Here is a 21,916-nt window from a genome sequence, read left to right as displayed (position 1 = left end):
AGACTTTATAAATAGAAGTGGCAACTTGGAGGCAAAGGGTGGCTGTCATTTATCCTTCACTATATTATATAATTACAGATAAAAGAGAGAGGCAAGAATCAAGCTTCTAAAATTGTGGGAAGTGACTTCACATTTCTATCTTAGCTTCTCTTACTCCACTCTCTTTCCAACTAACATTCTTTAAACACTGACAGCTTTAGTTGTTTGTTTTCATTAAATTGGTCCTCTGTAATCAAAAACAAATACTTGGCTAATTGCCTTGAGGTTTTATGAAAAAAACCAGTTAGTGTAATTTTTATGTATAAATAAGACACTAAAGAGAAATGTTTATTATACAGCAGGTCCTCGAATAGTGTCTTTTCGTTATAAAGTTGATGAGATGCCATGGGAACTCTTGTTTTTATCAATTACCCTACGGTAAAATCAGTTGTGTTATACGTTGTTTCACTTAAAGTTATAGAACCTGTATTACATCATCTATAACAGAATTATACACCTGAAATCTATGTAATTTTACTAACAATTGTCACCCCAATAAATTTAATAAAAAAAAAAAAGAAACAAACAAACAAACAAAAGTTATAGAACCTACTGAGGATGCTAAGTGAGGACTAACTGTACTTACTTTTGCAATTATGCTCTGCCTTCCATTCCATGAAGGACTATGGTGGAGCAAGATGGAATTCTGGAGCAAACACACCTGGGTTCAAATGCACTTTCTGCCAGTTACTAGCTATATAATCTTGGACAAGTTCCTCAATATCTTGGTCCCCTCGCCTCCGCCTAGCAGGATTGTGGGAAGAACAAACTGAGATGGAGAGTATCTGGCACAGAGTAGGTACTCAGTAAAAATATTTATTCTTTTTTTTTTTTAAATTAATAATCAGGTCAAAACAGTGAAATGCATTTTAAGTACAGGGTTTTATGATTCACTGTTGGAAAATACTGGTTTCCGGTTTAAAAACCTCTATGTGGCTTAGCCCAGAAAGATTAATTAGGGCTTTCGAGCCCATCACTCTCTTAAGTTCTGGAGAGCAAATTGATGTGCAAAGCAAGACACTGATGGAAAATTATGAAGGGTCACATGCAGACGACTGTGTGCAACACATCACCTTCCCTAGACAGTCCTCTAGGGAAGGACCAGAAGATGAGGAGAGACGAACAACTAGCATCTAACCTTTCTATAGCGATTACAACATTTCAGACATTGAGTTCTGCAGGCACTAACTCATTTACTCCCCACAACAAACCTATGACGCAGATTCTCTCATTATCTGCTACATGAAATGTGGTCTCCTCCTTTGTAAGCCCAATTCTCTGGAATTGTATGCAAGATTTAGACAGCTATTTGAGAACCCAAGACCCTTGGCTCCCTGCTCCCATTTCTTCCCTGTGTACACATTAGTTCTTAGGCTTAATTACTATCGTCCTTTCAATGTTTAATCTCGTATCTCAGTTTCCTTTAAGAGAGATTCACCAATGGCAGTGTTAGGTACTAACTCCAAATTGCTTACTAAATCGTTTTCCTTCAAAAAAATTTAGGTATAAGTGGCTGAATTCTGTTTTGTTGTTCACTGAATAATTTTCGTTTAGAGTCTATCTCAAGAAATGTGTTTTTTGAATTTGCTTTTTAAAAAGTGGTGTTTCCACCACCATTCACCCCCAAATAGCTGATGCATCATTACTCTTCTATTCAAATGTTACACATCTCAGTTGTTTAAATGATTTTATAATGTATAGATTTTATATATCAATTCTGCTAAATTCTTCCATGGTTTTCTGCTACTTCTTGGTTAATAGAATAAGCTTTTATAGTTTATTATTTATTCACTTATTCATTAATTTACTCAATATGTTAATTTATATTGTATTAGGCCTTGTGGGGAAATACAATAATGAATGAGGCATGAATTTTGACCTCTATAAATTTAGAAGGAGGTAAGTAAGACCTGTACATAAAGCCAAGAGAAGAGTAGGGTAAGTTCTGCACAAGGTATGAAAGAGGAGCCTGCACAATTCTGGGGAGGGCAGATGACTTCTAATTTGTAGGGGTGGAAATGAAAGCAGATTTTTCTGGAAGAGGTATCATTTTTGATGGGTCTTCAAGAAGAAGGGATTTGGCCCAGAAGAAATGATGGATAAATGATGTTTTAGGAGGCAAGGATCCAGTAAACAAAGAAGTGGAGTCAGAAAGAAAAGGGTGTGACATGGTCAAAGCCAGAGCATGAATAGCAGAAGCTGAGGTCTGGCAGAAAGGCTTCCCTTCCCTTCCCTTTCAATCCCATTCATTACATTTTTAGTTCAGATAATTATGTTTTGGGGTCTGGGGTCTGATGTGTAGACTGTGATGGCCACTGCCCCTAACATGCACCATACTCCTAACGCCTATAAGAGCTGCAGCACTGTCGCTGTCCGTGGAGTAAGTAAAACCCCAGGTCCTTGGTTTGGGAGAAAGTCAGGCAGGAAGAGCACCAGGGTGCAGTTCTGCTTAGTTTCCAAGTGAGTGTCTTCAGATCACGAGAGACGCAGACAAGAGAACCGACATCTACTGCAGGCAGTAGGAACAGGCTCGTAATAGACACCAGAAGACAGGAAAGACACCCAGTCTTTTTCGAACAGATGGGTGAACAAGAAGTGGGAAGTGAAGGAAACGGAAAGTCTCGAGGAAAAAAAAGTGGGAAGGCCATGGATGTTCTGAGGAAGATGTGGTGCACACGAGGGCCACACGCACATGGTGTGGACGGAAACCAAGCCAGAGCATCTGGTGTCAGCAGAGGAAGACACCACCAGAGAAAAACGGAAGACGACGACGAAGAAGACTTTTTAGGAGTGTAAAAATATGTGGTATGAGTGTGTGAAGCAGTACAACCATGCTGAAGAGCAAGTGGAATAGGGTCAGAAGCCCCAGAATCAGTACACACTGTGCCAGCACGTCCCAACTCTGTCACCCTGACCAGGTAGCAAAGCTCTCTGAGCCTCAGTGTCCTGTCTATAAAATGAGGATAATAATAATAATAATTCCTACTTCATATGATTGCTGGAGAATTAGATTACGTGAGATGTTCCAGGTGAAGTACTTTGCATAGGAGAAACACTTAATAAATGTTCATTTTGTAGTTGTCTCTATTAATATAATTCTAGAAAGTTATTCCAAGGAACTATGGATATATGCAAATTCATAACTCCCAGCATATTCATCACATATTCAATGGCAACATGTACACACACACACACACACACACACACACACACACACACACAAACACACACACAATCCACACAAATCCTAAATGTCTAATGATAGGCGACATGGATAACTTGTGGTACATTCATAAACAGAATATTAGGCAACTTTTCAAAATGTTCGCATGTGAGAACATTTAACAATATCTTATTATATACTAACTGGGGAAATAAGTTACAAAGTAGTAAGTAAAGAATGATTCTGTCAGAACAAACTGATAGTCACCAGATGGGAGGGAGGTTGGGAGGATGGGTGAAAAAGGTGAAAGGGATTAAGAAGTACAAACTGCCAATTATAAAAATAGTCACGGGATGTAGAGTACAGCATAGGGAAAATAGTCAATGGAATTGTAACAGCTATGTATGATGTCAGAGGGACAGTAGATTGGAGGGGGGCACTTTGTGAGTGGTATAAATGTCTAATCATTATGTTGTTTTGTAGACCTGAAACTAAAAATACACAAACAAAACAAAACCAGAAAAGAACAAATGTTGGTGAGGATGTGGAGAAATTGGAACCCTTGTGCACTGTTGGTGGAAATGTAAAATAGTACAGCTGCTGTGGAAAATAGAAAATGTTCCTCAAAAAATTAAAAATAGAATTATTGCATCATCCAGCAATTCCACTTCTAGGTATATACTGAAAATAATTAAAACCAGAGTCTTTAAGAGATATCTGTACATCCATGTTCATAGCAGCATTATTAACAATAGCTAAAACATGGAAGCAACCCAAGTGTCCATCAGCAGATGCATAGATGAGCAAAATGTGGTCTATACATATAATGGAATATTAGTCAGCCTTAAAAAAGGAAATTGACACCTGATACAACATGGATGGAACTTGAGGACGTTATGCTAAGTGAAATAAGCCAGTCACAGAAAATACTGTATAATTTTATTTATAAGAGGTATTTAGAGTAGTCATAATTATATAGACAGAAAGTAGAACAATGGTTGACAGGGGCAGGGTGGTGTGGGAAAAACAAGGTTATTGCTGAATGGGTATATAGTTTTAGTTTTACAAGATGAAAAGAGTTATAGAGATGGATGTACAACATTATGAAAGAATTTAGCGTGAATGAACTGTAAACATAAAAATGGTTAAGGTGGTAAATTTTGTCTATTTTACCAAAAAAAAAAAAATACTCCTCCTTATAATTTATAAAGTTAAAAACTGCCTGTCTTAAAATCAGAATGGCGACATGAGATGAGAGCCAGGCTTTGGCCAGTCCAGCCCCTACTGGTCATCCTGCCTTAGCTGGCCGGCCCTCCCAGATGGAGACCCTCCCAACTCCTTCCCCGCAGCAGCCCAGGAAGAGCTAGAGGGCAGAGCCACCAGGTGAAGTATAGGGAGAAACATTTCTCCATGCAAAAATTTTCTCTACAAATTGCAATTTGATTTTTAGCAAATCCCTAGAATTGACCAGTTACATATCAAATCCACATGCACTTCATTGCTTTACATGTGAAAGAGTTCCAAACATCTTTCTGAGGTCAGGTTAAAATCATTCAGCTCACATGCTCGCTGTGGGTGGGACATATGGGATACGGATTATAAATGATATTTAAAAATAGAACATGTAAGGGTCACAAACTTAAGAGAAAGAAATTTCCTCTTATTCAGTTCCCTCTCATAATTTTTATGGAGGGAGTAAAAAAAGTTCTTAGTTTCTGCCCCCATTTTATTCTTTTGGCTCTACCTGATAAGGCAGAAATTTCCCATTGTCTACTCTTTAGTACCTTTTTTTTTTTTGTGCATGGACTTAACCACAGCCCTTCTATGCCTCAGTTCTCACATCTGTAAAATGGGAGGTAATTATAGCACCGACCTTAAGAGTCCTTTGAGGATTAAAGGAGCTAATACATGTAGAATGCTTAGAACACAGGACCCACATAGAAAGTGTTCTGTAACCATTAGCACTTAGCTATCATCCACAAGGGGAACACGTTCACACTGGAATATATTTGAAGCTGGCTTTATCTACAGAAAATCTCATTTCTGATTTGGTATTCAATTAATCTTACTTAGACTGATTCTTTTCAATTTTTAATATGCATAAAAATCTCCTGGGGAATGTTATTGTTCAATACAGAGTCTACTTAGCAGGTCTGGGTTGGGGCCTGAGATTCTGCATTTCTAACAAGGTCCCAGGGGAGGATTATCCATGGACCACACTTTGAACAGCAAAGATTTAGATGACCCATCTCATGCCCTCCTAGTTACTTCTGAAAACAGCTTCTACTCTCTCTGGAAAGGTGGTGAAACGCTTTACTATTTCCTTGCTCTAAGGCAGTTCTAACAGATGGCTGCATGGTTACATGCATAATTTGTAACAGTTCAAAAGACCTCCTCTCAACATGGAGTAGGATGTAGAGAGGAGAGAAGCAGGGTAAAAGGTTTCCAAGATAGCTTTCCAACCTTCCTCAATCAGTGCTGTACAGAGCGGCTTCATTATCTATTTAGAACTAATTCTTAGACTATTAGGTATCAATTCATTCTTCTATAAACAGAAGTGCTTATTTTGAAGCCAAATATAAATTAATTTTGTTGGATTATGCATGCTCTCTTCTGTAATTTTGATAAAGAGGCTGTGTATAAATGTCAGAGAATAAAAGATGCTTTTCAAACATGAATGCAATAAAAAGAAAATAGCAGAATACTTCCATAATCCATGATATTTAAATTAATCTATTTCCTGAAGATATTTTTATAATAATAAGTAATATGTGTTAAATACTTTCAGCCTTTACAAACATGCTTTTATGACTATTGCCCTTTCAACACTGTGAACCATTTTAATGTAACTTTGCCTTTGTAGATATTGTTTACAAAAGACAATAAATAAACAGAAAAGAATGGTGACAAAAAAATAGGATCATGTGCTACAAATTCTAAAGTAAACTGAATAAGCCTACAATCTTGAAATAAATATACTGGAAATGAAAATAAAATCTTTAACTAGAAAACCTCGTATATGTGTCACCTGAGGAAGAATAAAACCTTACTTGCATAGTTACAGATCTTATTTCCCCAAATCCTATAACTGCTCTTTTATTAGGTTGGTGCAAAAGTAACTGCGGTTTAAAAGGTTAAAAATAATTGCAAAAACTGAAATTACTTTTGCCCCAACCTAATAAATAAATAATTATATGCATATGGCATGTTTTCGGAACTTCCTAGCCTTTAAAAATTTTAAAGGTATAAAAATGTGAAGCATAGTTGTTGAAGGCACTTTGCCTGTCTTTTGAACATTTTAACTGGAGAAAAAGTCCCTAATAGTAGGCACTGTGTTTGGGAAGCTAATTAAATAGCATTTGTGTCCCCATCGTTCGGACTTTTAGGCTATCACCTCCATATTGCATTTTATAATTAAGCAACTGGACCCATCTTTTATAAATGAGAGTAACTCTCTCCTCCACCAGGCCGATTAGCACAGATGTTACGTCAGTGAACAAGGGTTTTTCCCTCTCCACGTACACATGATCAGGCCAACTGAGGAAACCATTTCCCCAGCACCAGGGCCTCCAGCCGAGTTTCTCATTGTGTTTCTGGCTGGGCTGAACCATCTGTGTGCTTTCCTTTGCTGTTTCTGGCACCAAACGTAGGCTCGGGCACCATAGCGGACCCAGATACAAGGGCCAATGTTGTTTCTCTTATGACAAGGCTCACTGACCCATGTGAGGATGAAATATGGACCCTTGTACTGCCATTCTCTGAGCTGACCAACCCCATGATGTCCCATTGGAGAAAAAAAAAAAAGGCACCCTACAGCAAATCCAAACCGAGGATCAAGCACGGTTTAAGAAATTTAAGTTACAATTCGTAAAGGAAACCAAGTGTTGGAACAGCTTTGATGAACAAAACACTATCAATTCTGAGACTTCTAGAAAGAAAAAAAAAAGTGATAAATAATTCTGTGAATTACCTGGTTTATTTGCATGCCTATTACACTTGTTAATTCACTCCTTAAGCTAATTTATACAAAGCTCATTTCTCACTATGTATCAACAATTTCTATTAGCTTTTATATGTGGCTGGTGAATGTCAGTGGGAAACGAGGTGACTTTTCAGGCCCTAGAGAAGGCCAGAGTAAAGCTTAATACACCTGACTCCTTGCACAGCACACAAACGCTTCAACAGCATTCATTCATTCTGTTTACCGTGTGCCAGACAGAATACTGCCACAGGAGATACTGTGACAGTGACAAGCGTCTGCAAGTCTTTTAACCGAATACAAGCAGTTCTGTGACAGGCAAAGCAAAGGACACATTTATAGACGATCTAAGACATCCCCCATCTCAACATGCTACTTCTGTAGGTTTGGGGAGGGACGCTGGGATCTGCAGCTTCACTAAGGCCACAGCTCCTCCTGAAAGTACTTAGCTTCCAGAGGGTGGCAGGGAAGGCTCCATGGGACACAAGGTGCTGGGGCTCAGACTGGAAGGAACTCTGTGAGTCTTGTGGCCACACGAACCTTTTGGTCAGAAGAGACAGTGAAGCAACACGACACAGACCTGTGAGACAGCACGCCTGGTTTGAAGGAACGGAAAGGGCTGCTGCATTCTTGGACAGTTGGAGAGGAACTGGAAGGAGGACTGATGACAGGTTGGACAGGGTGAGATCGTCGAGGGCCCTGCAGGCTGTGCCATAAAATCTCGAGCTTTATCCTAGGGAAGCACCCCTGCAGAATTCTGGTGGAGGGAGTCGGACACCAAGTCAGACATTCAGAGAGCAAGCTGGCATTATGAAATAGTTGGGAGGTATGAGACCATTAATAAAATGGCTTTATTCTAAACTTTAGAATTAACATGGTACTATTAGTTACTGAACTGAGAACAAAAATATTAACAGAGAAAGTATAATCTTTCTCTATCCTTATTCCCTTAACCCTCCAACTTCAGAAGCTGCATGTCAAACCCAGAGCAGAGTCAGTTGTGCTATAATGCTTCTTTTAAAAATGTGAATCTGTTCGGAGGAGACTGATAAATTAGGGGACAATTGAGCACAACATGAATTTCATGTTTGCTTATGTACAATTTCATCCATAAGAAACACTAGGTGAATGCAGAAAACTGCATGTAGCTGAACCCAGACTTAGAGGAATATACAAACACATACATGCACACACCTCTGGGACCTGCCCGCCATCTGAGCTCACAGTGTGTGTGATGGGCTGCCAATCTGTCAGATTCTGTCTCCTTCCACTACTTGATGGGGTAACTCACAAGCTCCAACCCTTCAAACGTCCACTTCCTCAACCAGGCTTCAGGGCTTTTCCAAGGTAGAGTCATATTTATCATGGTATTTATTTCTCAATCATTTAACGTGTGAAACCATGCTACTACTTTTATTAGGTTCCTACCTCGTTTTATGTGTAATTGATGAAGTTTTTGAGTGTTGTTCCCAATTCCACCTTTCCCGTGAGCCCTGTGGTTTTCAATGCATGATTTTGCACAGCATGATGGTTTTCGTGAAAATACAAACCACTGACAACCACTATTTTTTTGAAGACGAATAGATTCATGGCAATCAAATGTATGCATTTTCCCACAAAGGTGGTAGTTGGCAGAAAAGCTTTAGTCTGGAGGCCATGGTATCATTCTCCATAGGGGGCAGAGCCGCTGCTCCTGCGTTGGTTCTTATCTCCCTTCCTAAAAGGGCCCTGCAGCCATGAACTTCCTCTCAAGGGGAAGCTGACCTAAACCAGAGCCTTGCGGCTGGGGCTGGGCCTGATGGATTTAAGGGGAACTTCGTTACCTTTGTAGGGATGGCTGCAGGAATTCTGGCCAATGAGACATAAGGGGAAGGTGGGTGGTTCTTGGAAAAACCAAAGAACAAAGGTTCTTAAGACATAGTTGCCAGATTTAACAAACAGAAATAGGACATACAGGTAACTTTGAAATTTCAGACTATCGACAAATATTTTTTTTAGTGTATTTCCCATGCCATGTATGAGACACACTTATACTAAAGAATTATTCCTCTTTTACTTGATATTGAAATTTAACTGCGCAACGCTATGACAATGCTCGAGAAAGACATGGTCTGTCTTGGTCCTCTGGATGTTGGTGAATAGGTATGGTGCCTAGAACGGCCGTAGCTGTCTCACTTCTAATCCGGGGAAGGGCCTGTTCTGGGCAGGGCAGAGAGGCGGAAAGAACTTGGGTCTTTGAAGACACTGATCAGTTTTTAAATGATTGGTTCCAAGCCTTGAGGACACATTTGAATAACGTGAGAAGTTTTTAACAATTACCATGGCTCAGGCCCCACCTCAGAGATTCTGATTCAGTTCTTCTGCTACTGGTATTTTTTAAGCTCTCTGGTGATTCTAATCAGCAACCATGGATAAGAAGTCCTTTGGACTTAATTTGAATTAATAACTTATTATTTGAATCAGTTTGAGTCAGAATTTCTGTTATGTTCAGCTTAAAAAGTCCTAAAAAAATGACAGTCTTTGGAATGAAATGCAAGGTCCAGCATTTGAATGGTCTTTCCTTGCAAAAGAATTCAGCTTGCTTATTGATCTTGCCTGTCTTATTTATCTTACCTTCAAACCTAGTTCTGAAGACCTTCATCAAGGGTGTCAAAAAAGGAATCTGGTCATAATAGAGACTAACAATGGGTAACTTTGACTATAGACATTGAGAAAAGAAACCCAACACCTTATTTATCCTGGGCAGTAAATAGACAATAGTTTTATCTCTGCCCAGCTGGAGGATATTAATGTTTGTTGTCGAGAGATCAATTTAAGATTTCCATAAACGTTAGCATGATCACATAGTAGCACCCTGCTGGTTTCATTCTTATTTTCTTCAATTTCATTTTCAAAAGTATTATTTTTGATATTTTATGGACTATATAGATATATAGATACATGGACATATGGAAGAATTCAGGAAAATGTTGCAAATTTTCACAGTCTTGCTTACAATTCTGTCCTAACTTTGGGGTGGTTTCCAAGAATTAAGGTGATGATGACCAAGAGGTCAGTGTGGTCACCTGAAAGTGATCCTGGGTGCTGGTCTGAAAGGCCCTTTGTGCTGCAGGGGTAGGTATGTTTGGAATGGGTTTATTTACTAAAATCAGGCCATCTTTAAGAGCTCATCAAAGAAGCGAAATGAGAAAGAAAGGAAACTTTAAAGCAGCACAATAAGAACATGAAAGGTGAGAAAATAATTGCAACACATGACCAAGAAAGGCAGGAATCAGAGTCTCGTCAGGGGTCTATGAATAAAAGGTGGGGGCAGGGACAGGGGAAGTGTCCCCTTTCCTAACTGCTTTTCCAGTTGAAAAGTTTTTGTTCTTTTCTCTCTTGCTTTCAAATGTAGCCCATAACCTCCTAGGATTTCACATAAAGCCGATTTGTTCATGGCTTACTACAATCATCACGCTTTCGAGTTACTGCTGTTAAAGTTTCTATCTATTGACCTCAGCAACGTTGGGAAATGATGTTTTGACTGGCAATGCTAAAGCTATCGACAGAACTGTACTAAGCTGGCAACAATCCTGAGGGGAAGGAGGGAGGGTGGGCTTTGCCATCATCTTAAACAAAAAGGGAGTTTGTAAATTTGATTACGTTATCCTTTGTCGATCCATATATTCAAGGCTTTTAAAATCCTTCAGCCACATCGTATTGTCAGGCCTGAGAAGGATCTCGGTTGTTGTTTATTCATGTATTTTAAACAGTTGCTCATGACCAACTGTACTTCATAAGCAGACGGACACCACAGACCCAGGTCAAGCTTATGTGAGCCAAGTATAGTAGTCTCATCAAATACAACTTAAAATGAAGTTGTCCAGATGAGTTTGTAATGACAGACAAGCTTGTTAGGAGGCTTAATAAAGCAACAAGGGTGAATTCTGTGAAAGTCACCATGCTGAGTATTATTCCTATGGTCAAATACATTTTGCTATTTTTCTTTTCTCATGTTACTAGTTCTTCATGTCAATGCTAACATGTTTTTCTGGTACCATCCAGTTTTTTAAATTTTATCATTACCACCACAAAATAGAAAGGTCCTGAATTTTCCCAACAATTACAGTTGCCGCCTGGGCCTTTAGCAACCTATAACATGTTTTTAATTTGATTAGGAAAAGTCACCTCCTTGTGGTGCAGGACTTGGGGAATGGATATTACCTTTGTGTAGAGGAAAAAATGCCCCATCTCCAGGCAAGCCTAGCCCCAGACCTGGGCCTGCAGCTTAGTGAACAGAGCACAGGGCTGCATTTCAGCAGGGCTTTGTGAGAAGTGCACAAACTGCATCACTAAATGCCCAGTAACTCTGCCCTTTACCCCCATGCTCCAGGTGTGACGTTCCTGGGGTTTGCCACCTACAGTACTTCCATGTGTATGAATTCCTGATGCATGGGCATCGGGAGCAGAAAACCGGAGGGGAAACAGCAGGATTCAGGGAAGAGTGGTAAATGTGCCCAAGCCTCCGACGGACCCTCTGGGCACAGCATGAGCAACAACCAAAAAGGAGTTCCTGAGCCTAAGGTTTCAAGAGAAGGCAATGGCCACCCGTGTGATATGGATCTCCCTCTTCGTTCGACAGGCCCAGAACTCCTGTGACAGAAGCAAAGCCATTCTTTCTAGAATTAGAACCCAGTGGATTAAAAATACAGCTTCCTGGAAAAGTTAACAGAGGTGTTTTAAAGAATAAATGATGGGAAGCTAGGAAAAGAAGATTTAAAAGCAGGAAGGTGCTGTGTAGGGAAGGAAAAGTGGTGATGCCATTGAGGGGAAAAGAGGACAACCTAAGAGCCTCCACAGTTTGGGCTCTGGCCTTGACTGACCTCCATCTGCACACAGCAACTCAAAGCCCCCCCCTTCCTTCCCGGACCTGCACATGTGCCCGCTGAGGCACAGATGACTGTCCCCAAGGCAATGTGGCACTGCAAGACTAAATAAATGGCAAGTTTCAAGAAAGGTCATTGGAAGGAAGCAAGTGCTATCCATGCCACATTTAATTTAGCATGATTCAAACCCACAGGAATTTCTGGCCAGGGATTCTAAATATTTCTAATTGCTTCACTCGAGCTCTCCCCATACCGCTGTGTATGCCTCCTGGGCAGTGTTCAGCATGGGTACAGTCTGGCATCTTTGCATTTTATGGAGATGATGGACATGAAGACAAATTAGGGAGGAAGAAGGCCCAGCATGGGGGGGATGAGTGTCTTATTCGCCCCCAAAGGGTGCGCTCTTCACAGTCCTGGAAAGGGCATTCCAGCCAAGGTTCAGAACTCCATTTCCTGTTGTTCTGCCTGCATAGGGTCCTCATAGCTTTTGGTTAAAAATTAATTTAGTGAAGCATAAAGATGTTAAAATGTTGGTTATAAAACCTGTTTACAAAAGCTAAATTAGAATGTCATGCACAGACTGTCAAAAACAGCTCTTTATGATGCTCCCTTTGATGTTCACATTTCTTTACAATGGAATTAGGTGAACTGAGTGAGGCAAAAAGATGGAGATAGGAGGAAGGGACATTCCTACAAAGATATACAGTCCAACTCCCCTGACTGTGAGCTGATGCACTGACGAATGTTTGTGAACAAGTTTCACATAACATTGAGTGACTGACTAAATGTCATCTTTCAAATACTTGAGTTCAATTTAGCCTTAGATTAAAATTCCTATCATGAGACTTAAAAGAAGCTAGAAAAACTGCCGATGTCTAAATTCATTTTATATCTATTCATATGTTAAATGGCACTATATTTTAATGCAGTTATCATTAAAATTATTAAGTAAAAGATTATAAACAGAGGCGGACGGATGGTGGTCAGTTGGTTAGAGCGCGAGCTCTTAACGACAAGGTTGCCGGTTCAATTCCCCTATGGGATGGTGGGCTGTGCCCCCTGCAACTGAAGACTGAAAATGGTGACTGGACTTGGAACTGAGCTGCGCCCTCCACAACTAGATTGAAGGACAATGACTTAGATCTGGACAATGACAAGGAAAACGACTTGGAGCTGAAGAGCCCTGGAGAAACACAGTGTCCCCCAATATTCCCCAATAAAATAAAAAACAATTTATAAGTATGTATTTATGAATTGAAAAAATCCTAGAATTAGATAAACTCTAGATACCGGGTTTCAATATCATACAGAAGCCCATAAGGAAATTCATTATAATTAATGCTTTCCACATACTTTGTATTCTTAGTTAGTATACATCATTGACTGAAGAGAAAATCAGGTAACTAGGAAAATTCTAGCCTACTGGAGTGTCACTGCTCAATTTCTCTCTTCCAACTACCAATCTAACTCAAGCTGCCTAAACATCCACATTGTCGTGGACTTTTCTAAACCTTTCCTCTTACCAGAGATTGGTTTGGGAGCAGGCATGGGATTTAATTCTTGCCAACCAATGCGATGGAAGGGAAAGCCTGCTGGGGAACGTCCAAATAGACTTCTCTAGAAGATGTTGTGTGGGAGTGAGAGTGTGTGTGTGTGTGGGGGCGGGGGGGGGGGGCGGGGCGGAAATGACAGAATATATACCTGACTCTGTGGCAGCCCTTTTGAGAACACAATGGAAGTGAGCTGAAGACAAAGACAATACACCGAGGATGGCAGAATGGAAAGATGGTGGCGTCAATGAAGAGATGAATTATCCAGCTCTAGACCTGCCTATTTCGGGACACTTGTTATTTGAAATAATAAGCAACACATTTTCTCATTTGAGATAATAATTTCTCTTATTTTTTACCAAAAGCAACTTGATCTAACCCCAGCTATTTTACATTCTGCCAGAGGAAGTGAGGGAGAAGAGAACACTCACTCACAGCAGACATTGTTGATTGCTTACTCAATATACACATCCACTAACCTGTCCTACGAAGCTGCTGTATGTGCATGAGGGAAAACCATGGCTGCATTCAATGAAAGAAGAAATATGTTTGTGGTTCAAGTCTGATCTCTCCTATGAAGCTTATCTAGACCAACACAGCCCATGGTGGTCTATCTTCTGAACCCATATTATTTGTTGTCTTTACTGCTTATATGACATTTAACCATATGTTGCCTCCCATGCTGATGAGATATTTTTATTTAGCTTAATTATTACTTAACTTTTGATGTGTTTCCCCCTCCTCCAATTTCACTGTAAAAAACCCACTGGGACTACTCTCTTATATTGCTTATACAGATATGTATTAAATTCCAATTTCTAGAATGTGACCTAAAGTAGATGTGGTGATGTTCAGGTTGTCCATACTTCCAGAAGTAAGTATGAGTCTGTTTTCAAATTTGTTTTCATTCATTTGACACTTATAGTTATTCTGTCATGACAAAGAATAGATCAGGGGTGTCCAAACTTTTTTCAACGTTTTTCACCAAGGGCCATATGCGGTAAAATACACAAACAGCTGGACCACTCACTCGAGGTAAAGTACGTATTGCCTCACCTGGTTTATTTAAGTAAACTAAATATATTTTTGGAATTTGCTGCGGGCCAATTAAAAATGGATTGCGGGCTGCAGTTGGCCCGCGGGCCGCAGTATGGACACCCCTGGAAGAGATCAATGAATATTACAAAAATTAATTCTATTAGTATGATCACGGTATATGTTCAAACTGCCAAAGGGCATGATAATTGCCTGCAGGGGTCACAAAGACACACGATTAGCACCCGTGGTGCTCTGAGCCAGAAGGTGGTTTTTACCTCATTACACATCCTGTCTTATGTAGGGATTTCCAGCTCAGACAATTTTGATTTCCTGTGGTTTAGAGAGGATTCTGAACCATGGATAAGTTTAGCTCTCTAGAGATTGGTATGTAATCACAAAGCTTAGCAAAACGTCTTGCAGTTCATCAGGAACATTACAAAAAAGAAAAAAAAAAACAAACCTTTTTAATTGGCTGATGTGCTTAAATATTAGAACTTATTCATATAGACAAATCAATTTTAGAGTTTTTCTTATATTCAGGATTTCCCCTACTCTTTAAATTTAGCAAAGATATTCTTCAAAAAGATTTGGCAGTAATTGCACACATGACTAACATTGCTAAAACAAGTAAAAATTATTATTTTTTGACTTATAGTCAGATAAATGACCAACTAAAATAGATTTCTGGAAAACTTAGTATTGGATATCATTTACATTATCATGCAAAATAAAGCATGAGAAAAATGAAAAGCATAAAAATTTTGAATTTTCTCTTTAAGATTAAAAAAAGTCAAAGCTTGATTAAATCTGGGTTTGAAATAGGTGAGTCCTAAAGGCTTTTTTGGGAAATAAAGCAGAGGGAAAATTGTCATCGTGAGTAAATACCAACCCTCAAAACAGTATAAGTAATGATAATGAAGGAAGGTCAATTTTTAAAACTTCCTATTAGTTTGTTCACATTTCAGAAAAGAAGTGTAATGATGTATTTTATAAACACATGGCAGAAGGCTTAATTAATTACCTCTTTAAAGACTGAGCTGAGTTGTACATTCCTACTATATGGCTAAATCAGGGGCATTAACAGGAATAAATGTGATGCAATTTCATTTAAAGATAGCCTGTGGATTACAAAAAGGCTTTTTTGATATATAAAAAGGCAATACTGAGGGGAAATAAGTTCTGAGACCTAATATATAACACTTCCCCAGAGTATGTCCCATCTATATTGATTTTGAAAATAATTTCTCAATGATTAAATTAGACACATTATAAGCAGATTTAGCCATACTTAGGTTAACTACTACTAGATTATCTTTGTTTTAATGTCTCTTTTCAACTGCTATTTTATCCTTTTGTTAACTGACATCAACAATTTAACCCTGGGCCTTTAAAAAAGATTAACCAAGCCTTGAAATCTGAAAGATACATCGTTGTCGTTTAAGGCACTGGGGACCCAAAGCAAGAGATGTCTTTGCTTCAATTTTGGCCACTAGCTTGTGTGAAAAACTGATGATGATGTTAATGAACTATCTTGAACTTTTCGGAGGACATGGACTATCCTCCTGTATCACACCAAATTGGGCTGGAAATGAAAGCAAAGATTGCCCAGGGATGACAGATGCCCAGTCACAGGCTCTGCTGCCACTGGTACAACTCGGGTGGTGGTAAGCGGTTCCCATGGGAGAATGATCCCCAACTATGGGCCTGAACACTTTCCAGCTGTGCATTGCTATGTTGTGATAAGCGACACTCTCACCTTAAATCAATAAAGGTTTATTTCTCACTCATACTTCACATCTACCATGGGTGGGTAGCTGGGCTCTGGTAAAGTGAGAGCTGTGGAGGGTCTTGCAGTAACATTACACAATATCACTTCCACTCACAACTCACTGGACAGACCTAGTCACATGGCTCTGCTAGATCTCAGGGGACAAGGAGGTACAATTCTATTAAGTGTCTAGAATGGGGGAAAACTGGGATTATTTGGTGAAGAGCACTGACAACAATACACTATCTCATAAAATAAGTTAACCTATTACTTGGAAAACCATGGGTTTTCTCTTGGAAATAATTTTGAATAATAATTTGTCGTTGTTTCTTGGTTCACATCAGGTCTATGTAGAAGGTTAGAGTTACTCTATTTCTATTTTTGCTCAGTTTCTCAGTTTTAAGTTACAGCATCACCATGACAAAAAGTAATTAATTGGTGTTGTACTCTAATCCATATGCCACCAAAATATGATAGAATGCAAATGAAACATCTCTCCATATGCCTTTCTCATTTGTTATTTATTCCTTATTCTGTTTCTTCATAGAAATGTTCTTTGTACAGGCAGGCATCTCCCCTTCTAATTTATTATGCCAATATATTCTATTTTTGTTGTAATTTTCAGTTATTATTTTTAATCTAAGTTATATATGTAACACTTTGAAGAGTCAAATGGTGCTACAAGGCTTGTTATGAAAAACATTTCACACAGCCCCACCCTCCACTTCCTGCTTTCCAGCAGTAATCACTTTCAATTCTTTTACCCATTCTTTTTCATCTCTATAGCACTAGTTTATATTGCTGCTTCTTGATTTTTCTAGAGTGTTATACACAATGTTCCACCATGGAAGATGAGGATTTAGCTCTAATGACCACCATCACCTGCTCACTCCTCCCCTCTGCACACAAACACACAGTTCCCATACCCATCTTCTCAAATGAATTTTATCACAGGTTTGATTAGATTAACAGTCAATAGGCTTACATTATAACGTCTATGTAAATTATAGTCATGGCTCACTTACAAGGTTTATCATAACCTTTCTTTCTTTTCCTGTAACTACTTTGTTTTTCTTTGGGGTTACCGATTGTCTTGTGTTTTACTGGCTTAGTTTTTCTGAAGTTATCACTAATTTAAACCCAAACTCACTTGTAATTGTATAAATTTCTCAATTCGTTCATATATATTGGTGATTCTTACAATTTCATCTTTTTAGAGAAAACTTTCTAGAATCTTCTATCTAACTTGCTCCAAGCTGGGTTGGCTGCTTCTCTGGACCTGCTAAATAGCTGTGTTACATGTAGTCTTGGGATCTCCCTACTTTATCATTCTGGGGAATATTTTTGTCTTGCTCTGGATAATCTATTTACTTGTTCTCATGTATTCCTCATCCTTAGTGTATGTCCTTATTTTTGCGGAGACTATCCTCCAGTGACTTCTGAGTATGGGTGCATATGAACCATTTTTTGAATCTTGAATGTCTGAATGTGGCTACTTCTTGATTTTTCCAGATTATTATATATCATAATACTATTAGGTGTTGAATCTAGATTGGAAGTAATTTTCTCTCAGAACTCTGAATGTATTCCTCCATTGTCTTGTTTGCTGGTGTTGCTATGGGGCATTTGTAGCCATGCTAATTCTTGATCCTTTCTTGGAAATCTTTCTTTTCCTCCAATTCTACAAGTTTGTTGGATATCTCTTTGTTTCCAAAGTTCTGAACTTTTTCAGTCATACATCTGGATGTCTGTTTGCATTTACTTGTGTGGGACATTCTATGGACTTTTTAATCTGAAAATTCAGTCCCTTATTAGTGGAAAACTTTACTGAATTAAAAATTTGACTATTTCTTTCCTTTCATTTTCTCTGTTTTCTTTCTGGAACTCCTATTTTTTAGATTTTGAATCTCCTGGGTTGGTTCTCTAATTTTCTTATATTTTTCTATCTTCCATTTCTGTCTGTATTCTATTTTCTTCAATTTATCTTCCAACCCTTCTATTGAATTTAACATTTCAGATATCATATTTTAATTTCTAATAGCTTCCGATTGTTGCTGTTTTCTGAATATTTTTTCTGAAGCATTTTTCTGCTGCATAGACTCGTTTCCTCCCAGTTGCTTTTTTCTTTTCTTTAAATAGTGTTTTATCATTTTGATGTTAAAATAGTTTTTACCTAAAGAGCCACTCAGAAAATGAATTTCAAAAGAATGATATTTTTAAAGTAAGGTAATTTATGCTAATATCATTATTTGCTATTTTCTAACCAGAGGTAAATAATATGTCCAGAGCTCAGCTTGAGTTATTATTGCTTAATTATTGTGTACCAGGTATTTACATGCAAACATCAGGACATACATGATACTTTTTTCTATTTACTTTTGTGTCTTTCACTATCAGATGGTCTCTTCAAGTATCTGGTGATCCCTGGCTATCTTACTCATATAAAATAGTGTGAACTAAAAGTTAAGTGAAAGCTCTGTGCTTGGATGGGCCTGTGATGGCTGGGTTCACTATAAAGTAAACTGTTTCCTTGGAGAACCCCTAAGGTCAGTATGTTTGCATGTTGTATTTTTGTTGTTGTTGGTTTTTTTTTTTGACTTTTACTTGAAGAAAATTCTTCCTGTCTGGATGGATACGAGGTTGGACAATTAAGTTCGTGAACTCATCCTAGAAAAAGTGTTACATATTTCATTGCTTAATATCACCACAGTCACCTTCTAAGTACTCCCCTTGGGAAGCTATGCACTGATGCCAGCGCCTAATCCACTCTTCAAAGCAATTTTAGAACTCTTTTTTTGGAATGGCCATCAGAGCTGTCATCGTATTACCCTTGATGTCCTGAATGTCACCAAAATGTCTTCCTTTCAATATTTCCTTTAACTTTGGGTAAAGAAAGAAGTCAGTGGGGGCCAGATCAGGTGAATGGGGAGGGTGATCCAATACAGTTATTTGTTTGCTGCTTAAAAACTCCCTCACAGGCAGGGCCGTGTGAGCTGGTGCATTGTCATGATGCAAGAGCCATGAATTGTTGGTGAAACTTTCAGGTTGTCAAACTTTCACGCAGCCTTTTCAGCACTTCCAAATAATAAACTTGGTTAACTGTCCAGCTGGTACAAATTCATAATGAATAATCCCTCTGATATCAAAAAAGTTAGCAACATTGTTGCAAAAAGTTTGCAAGCTTAATTGTCAGACCTCGTTATGTATTGGTATTCTGGGGAGCAAATGGGGTGAGGCCTGGGAATCTCAAATTCAGCAGTGGAATATGTTCATCATCCCTTTTTCAGTTGGGTAGCTCCATACTTGAATGTGCCTGACCTCTCTCAGTTCAGAGACATTCTATTTTATACTTTCCAGAGAATTAAACCTCCAGTCTTTGCCAGAGTGGGGAAGGGAATCTAATTGCTTTTTGAAGAGACTTCTGACCAAGTCTCATGTCTTCAGTTCCACCTTCACCCCATTTCCAGCTCCTGAGCTTCTAGAGGATTTTACAACTTAAATCAAATGGCTTCCTGGTTTTTCCCTACTGCTGCCTTCATGTTCAGCTTTCTTAGGCTGCTAAGATAGTTAGCACATAACATCTGCTTTCCAAGTAACAAAAAATTGTTGCTGTTGTCTTCTCTCCTGTTTTCTTATTCCTTGAGGGTTTATCTTTAACTACTCTGACTGTCCCTGGAGTAGTGTTTAGGACGGAGCAGAGATAACTGCCTGCATTAGTGCTGCCATCTTTAAATGAAAGTTCCATTCTGCTCTTCTACAAATTAGAGAATCACAGTTCCTACACATTGAAAGGGACCCCAAGAGAGTATGTTGCAAACCTTCAGAGAGCAAAGTCTGTTGTTCAATTTGCATGTGGTAGTTGAAGCACCAGGAAGCTGAGTGTCTTGCCCAAGGTCAGACAGTCATACAAATAGATATCATGCTGTTATCTATTCTATGTACCGTAAATAACTATCCCTCAAAGGGTTTACTTTTTTTTTTTTTTTAAATTTAGGACTATTTCAGCAACAGCTAGATCCTTTTCTGTAATACCTTAAATTTGCATCCTTTTACAGTGGGACGACAAATTCTTCATAGTAGAATATTAGGTATTAAACTAGCTATAAAATATGGCTAAATGTTTTATTTCTTCTGAAGTTGGCTTAGAAAAATTTCAGACACAACCAGGTTTTTAAAGTAGTTGATATGCTTTAGATGTGTTCTTTTGAGTAATGATACAGAAGATCTTAGAGAGCAATTACCAATATACCATAATTTAAATGTAACTTGTATAACTTTTAAAAACAAGTGGTAAAATATTTTTAATTTTCAAGAAATACTTAAAACAAAAAACAGTTTGGTTTGTTTCAAGTGTCTTAATCTATTATTTGTATAATGTTATTTGCTACATTTTAGAAAAAAACACAGGGTTTCACATAAAGTAATTTGTGGAGGAAAAACGGACTGAGATTTGGGATTCAACTTATTTTAAATTGATGCTTTTTTATCCTTCAGTGTAATAGAGACCACAGCGTTATATTCTTTAAAAATTGAATGAAATTATTGTTGATCAAGAAGTCATTTTAGTCTGTAAATTTAGTCTGTAAAAATTTTAAGAGCTTTATAAAAAGCTTTAAGAAATGAATCACTCTAGAGGAAAACGGAAGATAAAAAGAAAACCATTCTTAAACACTTACAGATTCTTTTCTTCCCATAGTTTTGCTGTGTGAGCGGGAACGGGAGATGTTGCTAAAAAAGGAATCCTTTTTAGTAGCAGATGAAGGTGGGGAGCCAGTGAATTCTCTTCCTCCAGGCAAACTCTCGGTGCTGGGAGATGAACTGATGTTTTTAGAACTTTGTCCTGTAAGAAAAATTAAGTTGCAACAATGAAACCCCAGACTCTTATTAAGCTACTGAACTTACTGCTTTTAATAAATGATCAATTATATTTCTTTGTTCTCACTGTCAATATGACAGGCACTGTGGAGTATTAAAATGCATGCATTTGTAACTATTAGAATAGATGCCAATTTTGTAAAACAATGAAGTACTGCTGGAGTTTTCTACATGTACTTTACACTACAATAGTCTAAGTGTCATACCCATATAAAACAACTAAAAACTCCAATTTTTAGACATCACCAATTAAAAGACTGGACCCTTAGTAATGGAATCATCCTTAATAACAGAAACTGAAAACTATTCTACTGCACACTATATTAATATTAAAACATTGAAATCCTTCGCCAGTTTTTCAAAAGAGTCTCTTTCCTTTTCCTTAATTGCAGAACAATAGATGGCAACCCCTAGAAGCATCTGGAAATGGGACAAGGTGCTGGCTCACAGGGCCTCTTTCTAGACTGGTCCCCGCAATAGAATGGGAGCAGCTGGATCCCCAGCAATGCCTTCTTTCACTGAGAGGTTTTGGAGCCGTACAGCCCCTGTGGACAGGAGCAAGGGCTGTGACACGTCCTGTGAGAGGGCAGCGAGGTGTAGAAGACAGGTACACAGAATCAGCTGCAGCCAGACGCTGCA

General features: G+C 38.5%; 1 protein-coding gene across 2 annotated transcripts in view; it reads right to left on the bottom strand.

Annotated features, from left to right (window-relative positions):
• The window catches only part of TBC1D5 (TBC1 domain family member 5), a 490,620-nt gene that overhangs the window by 25,985 nt on the left and 442,719 nt on the right, over nucleotides 1–21,916 (bottom strand). For both annotated transcript variants that reach the window (XM_019726007.3, XM_074312797.2), the window contains one exon: nucleotides 21,079–21,242. In XM_019726007.3, the coding sequence (XP_019581566.3) occupies nucleotides 21,079–21,242 (164 nt within the window). The remainder of the gene's footprint in view (nucleotides 1–21,078; nucleotides 21,243–21,916) is intronic.

The sequence above is a fragment of the Rhinolophus sinicus genome, chromosome 5 (assembly GCF_057876585.1).
Source record: "Rhinolophus sinicus isolate RSI-liver-muscle chromosome 5, RSI-T2T, whole genome shotgun sequence".
Taxonomy (NCBI): domain Eukaryota; kingdom Metazoa; phylum Chordata; class Mammalia; order Chiroptera; family Rhinolophidae; genus Rhinolophus; species Rhinolophus sinicus.
The sequence above is the reverse complement of the archived record's forward strand: the minus strand, read 5'-3'. Positions and strand labels throughout refer to the sequence as shown.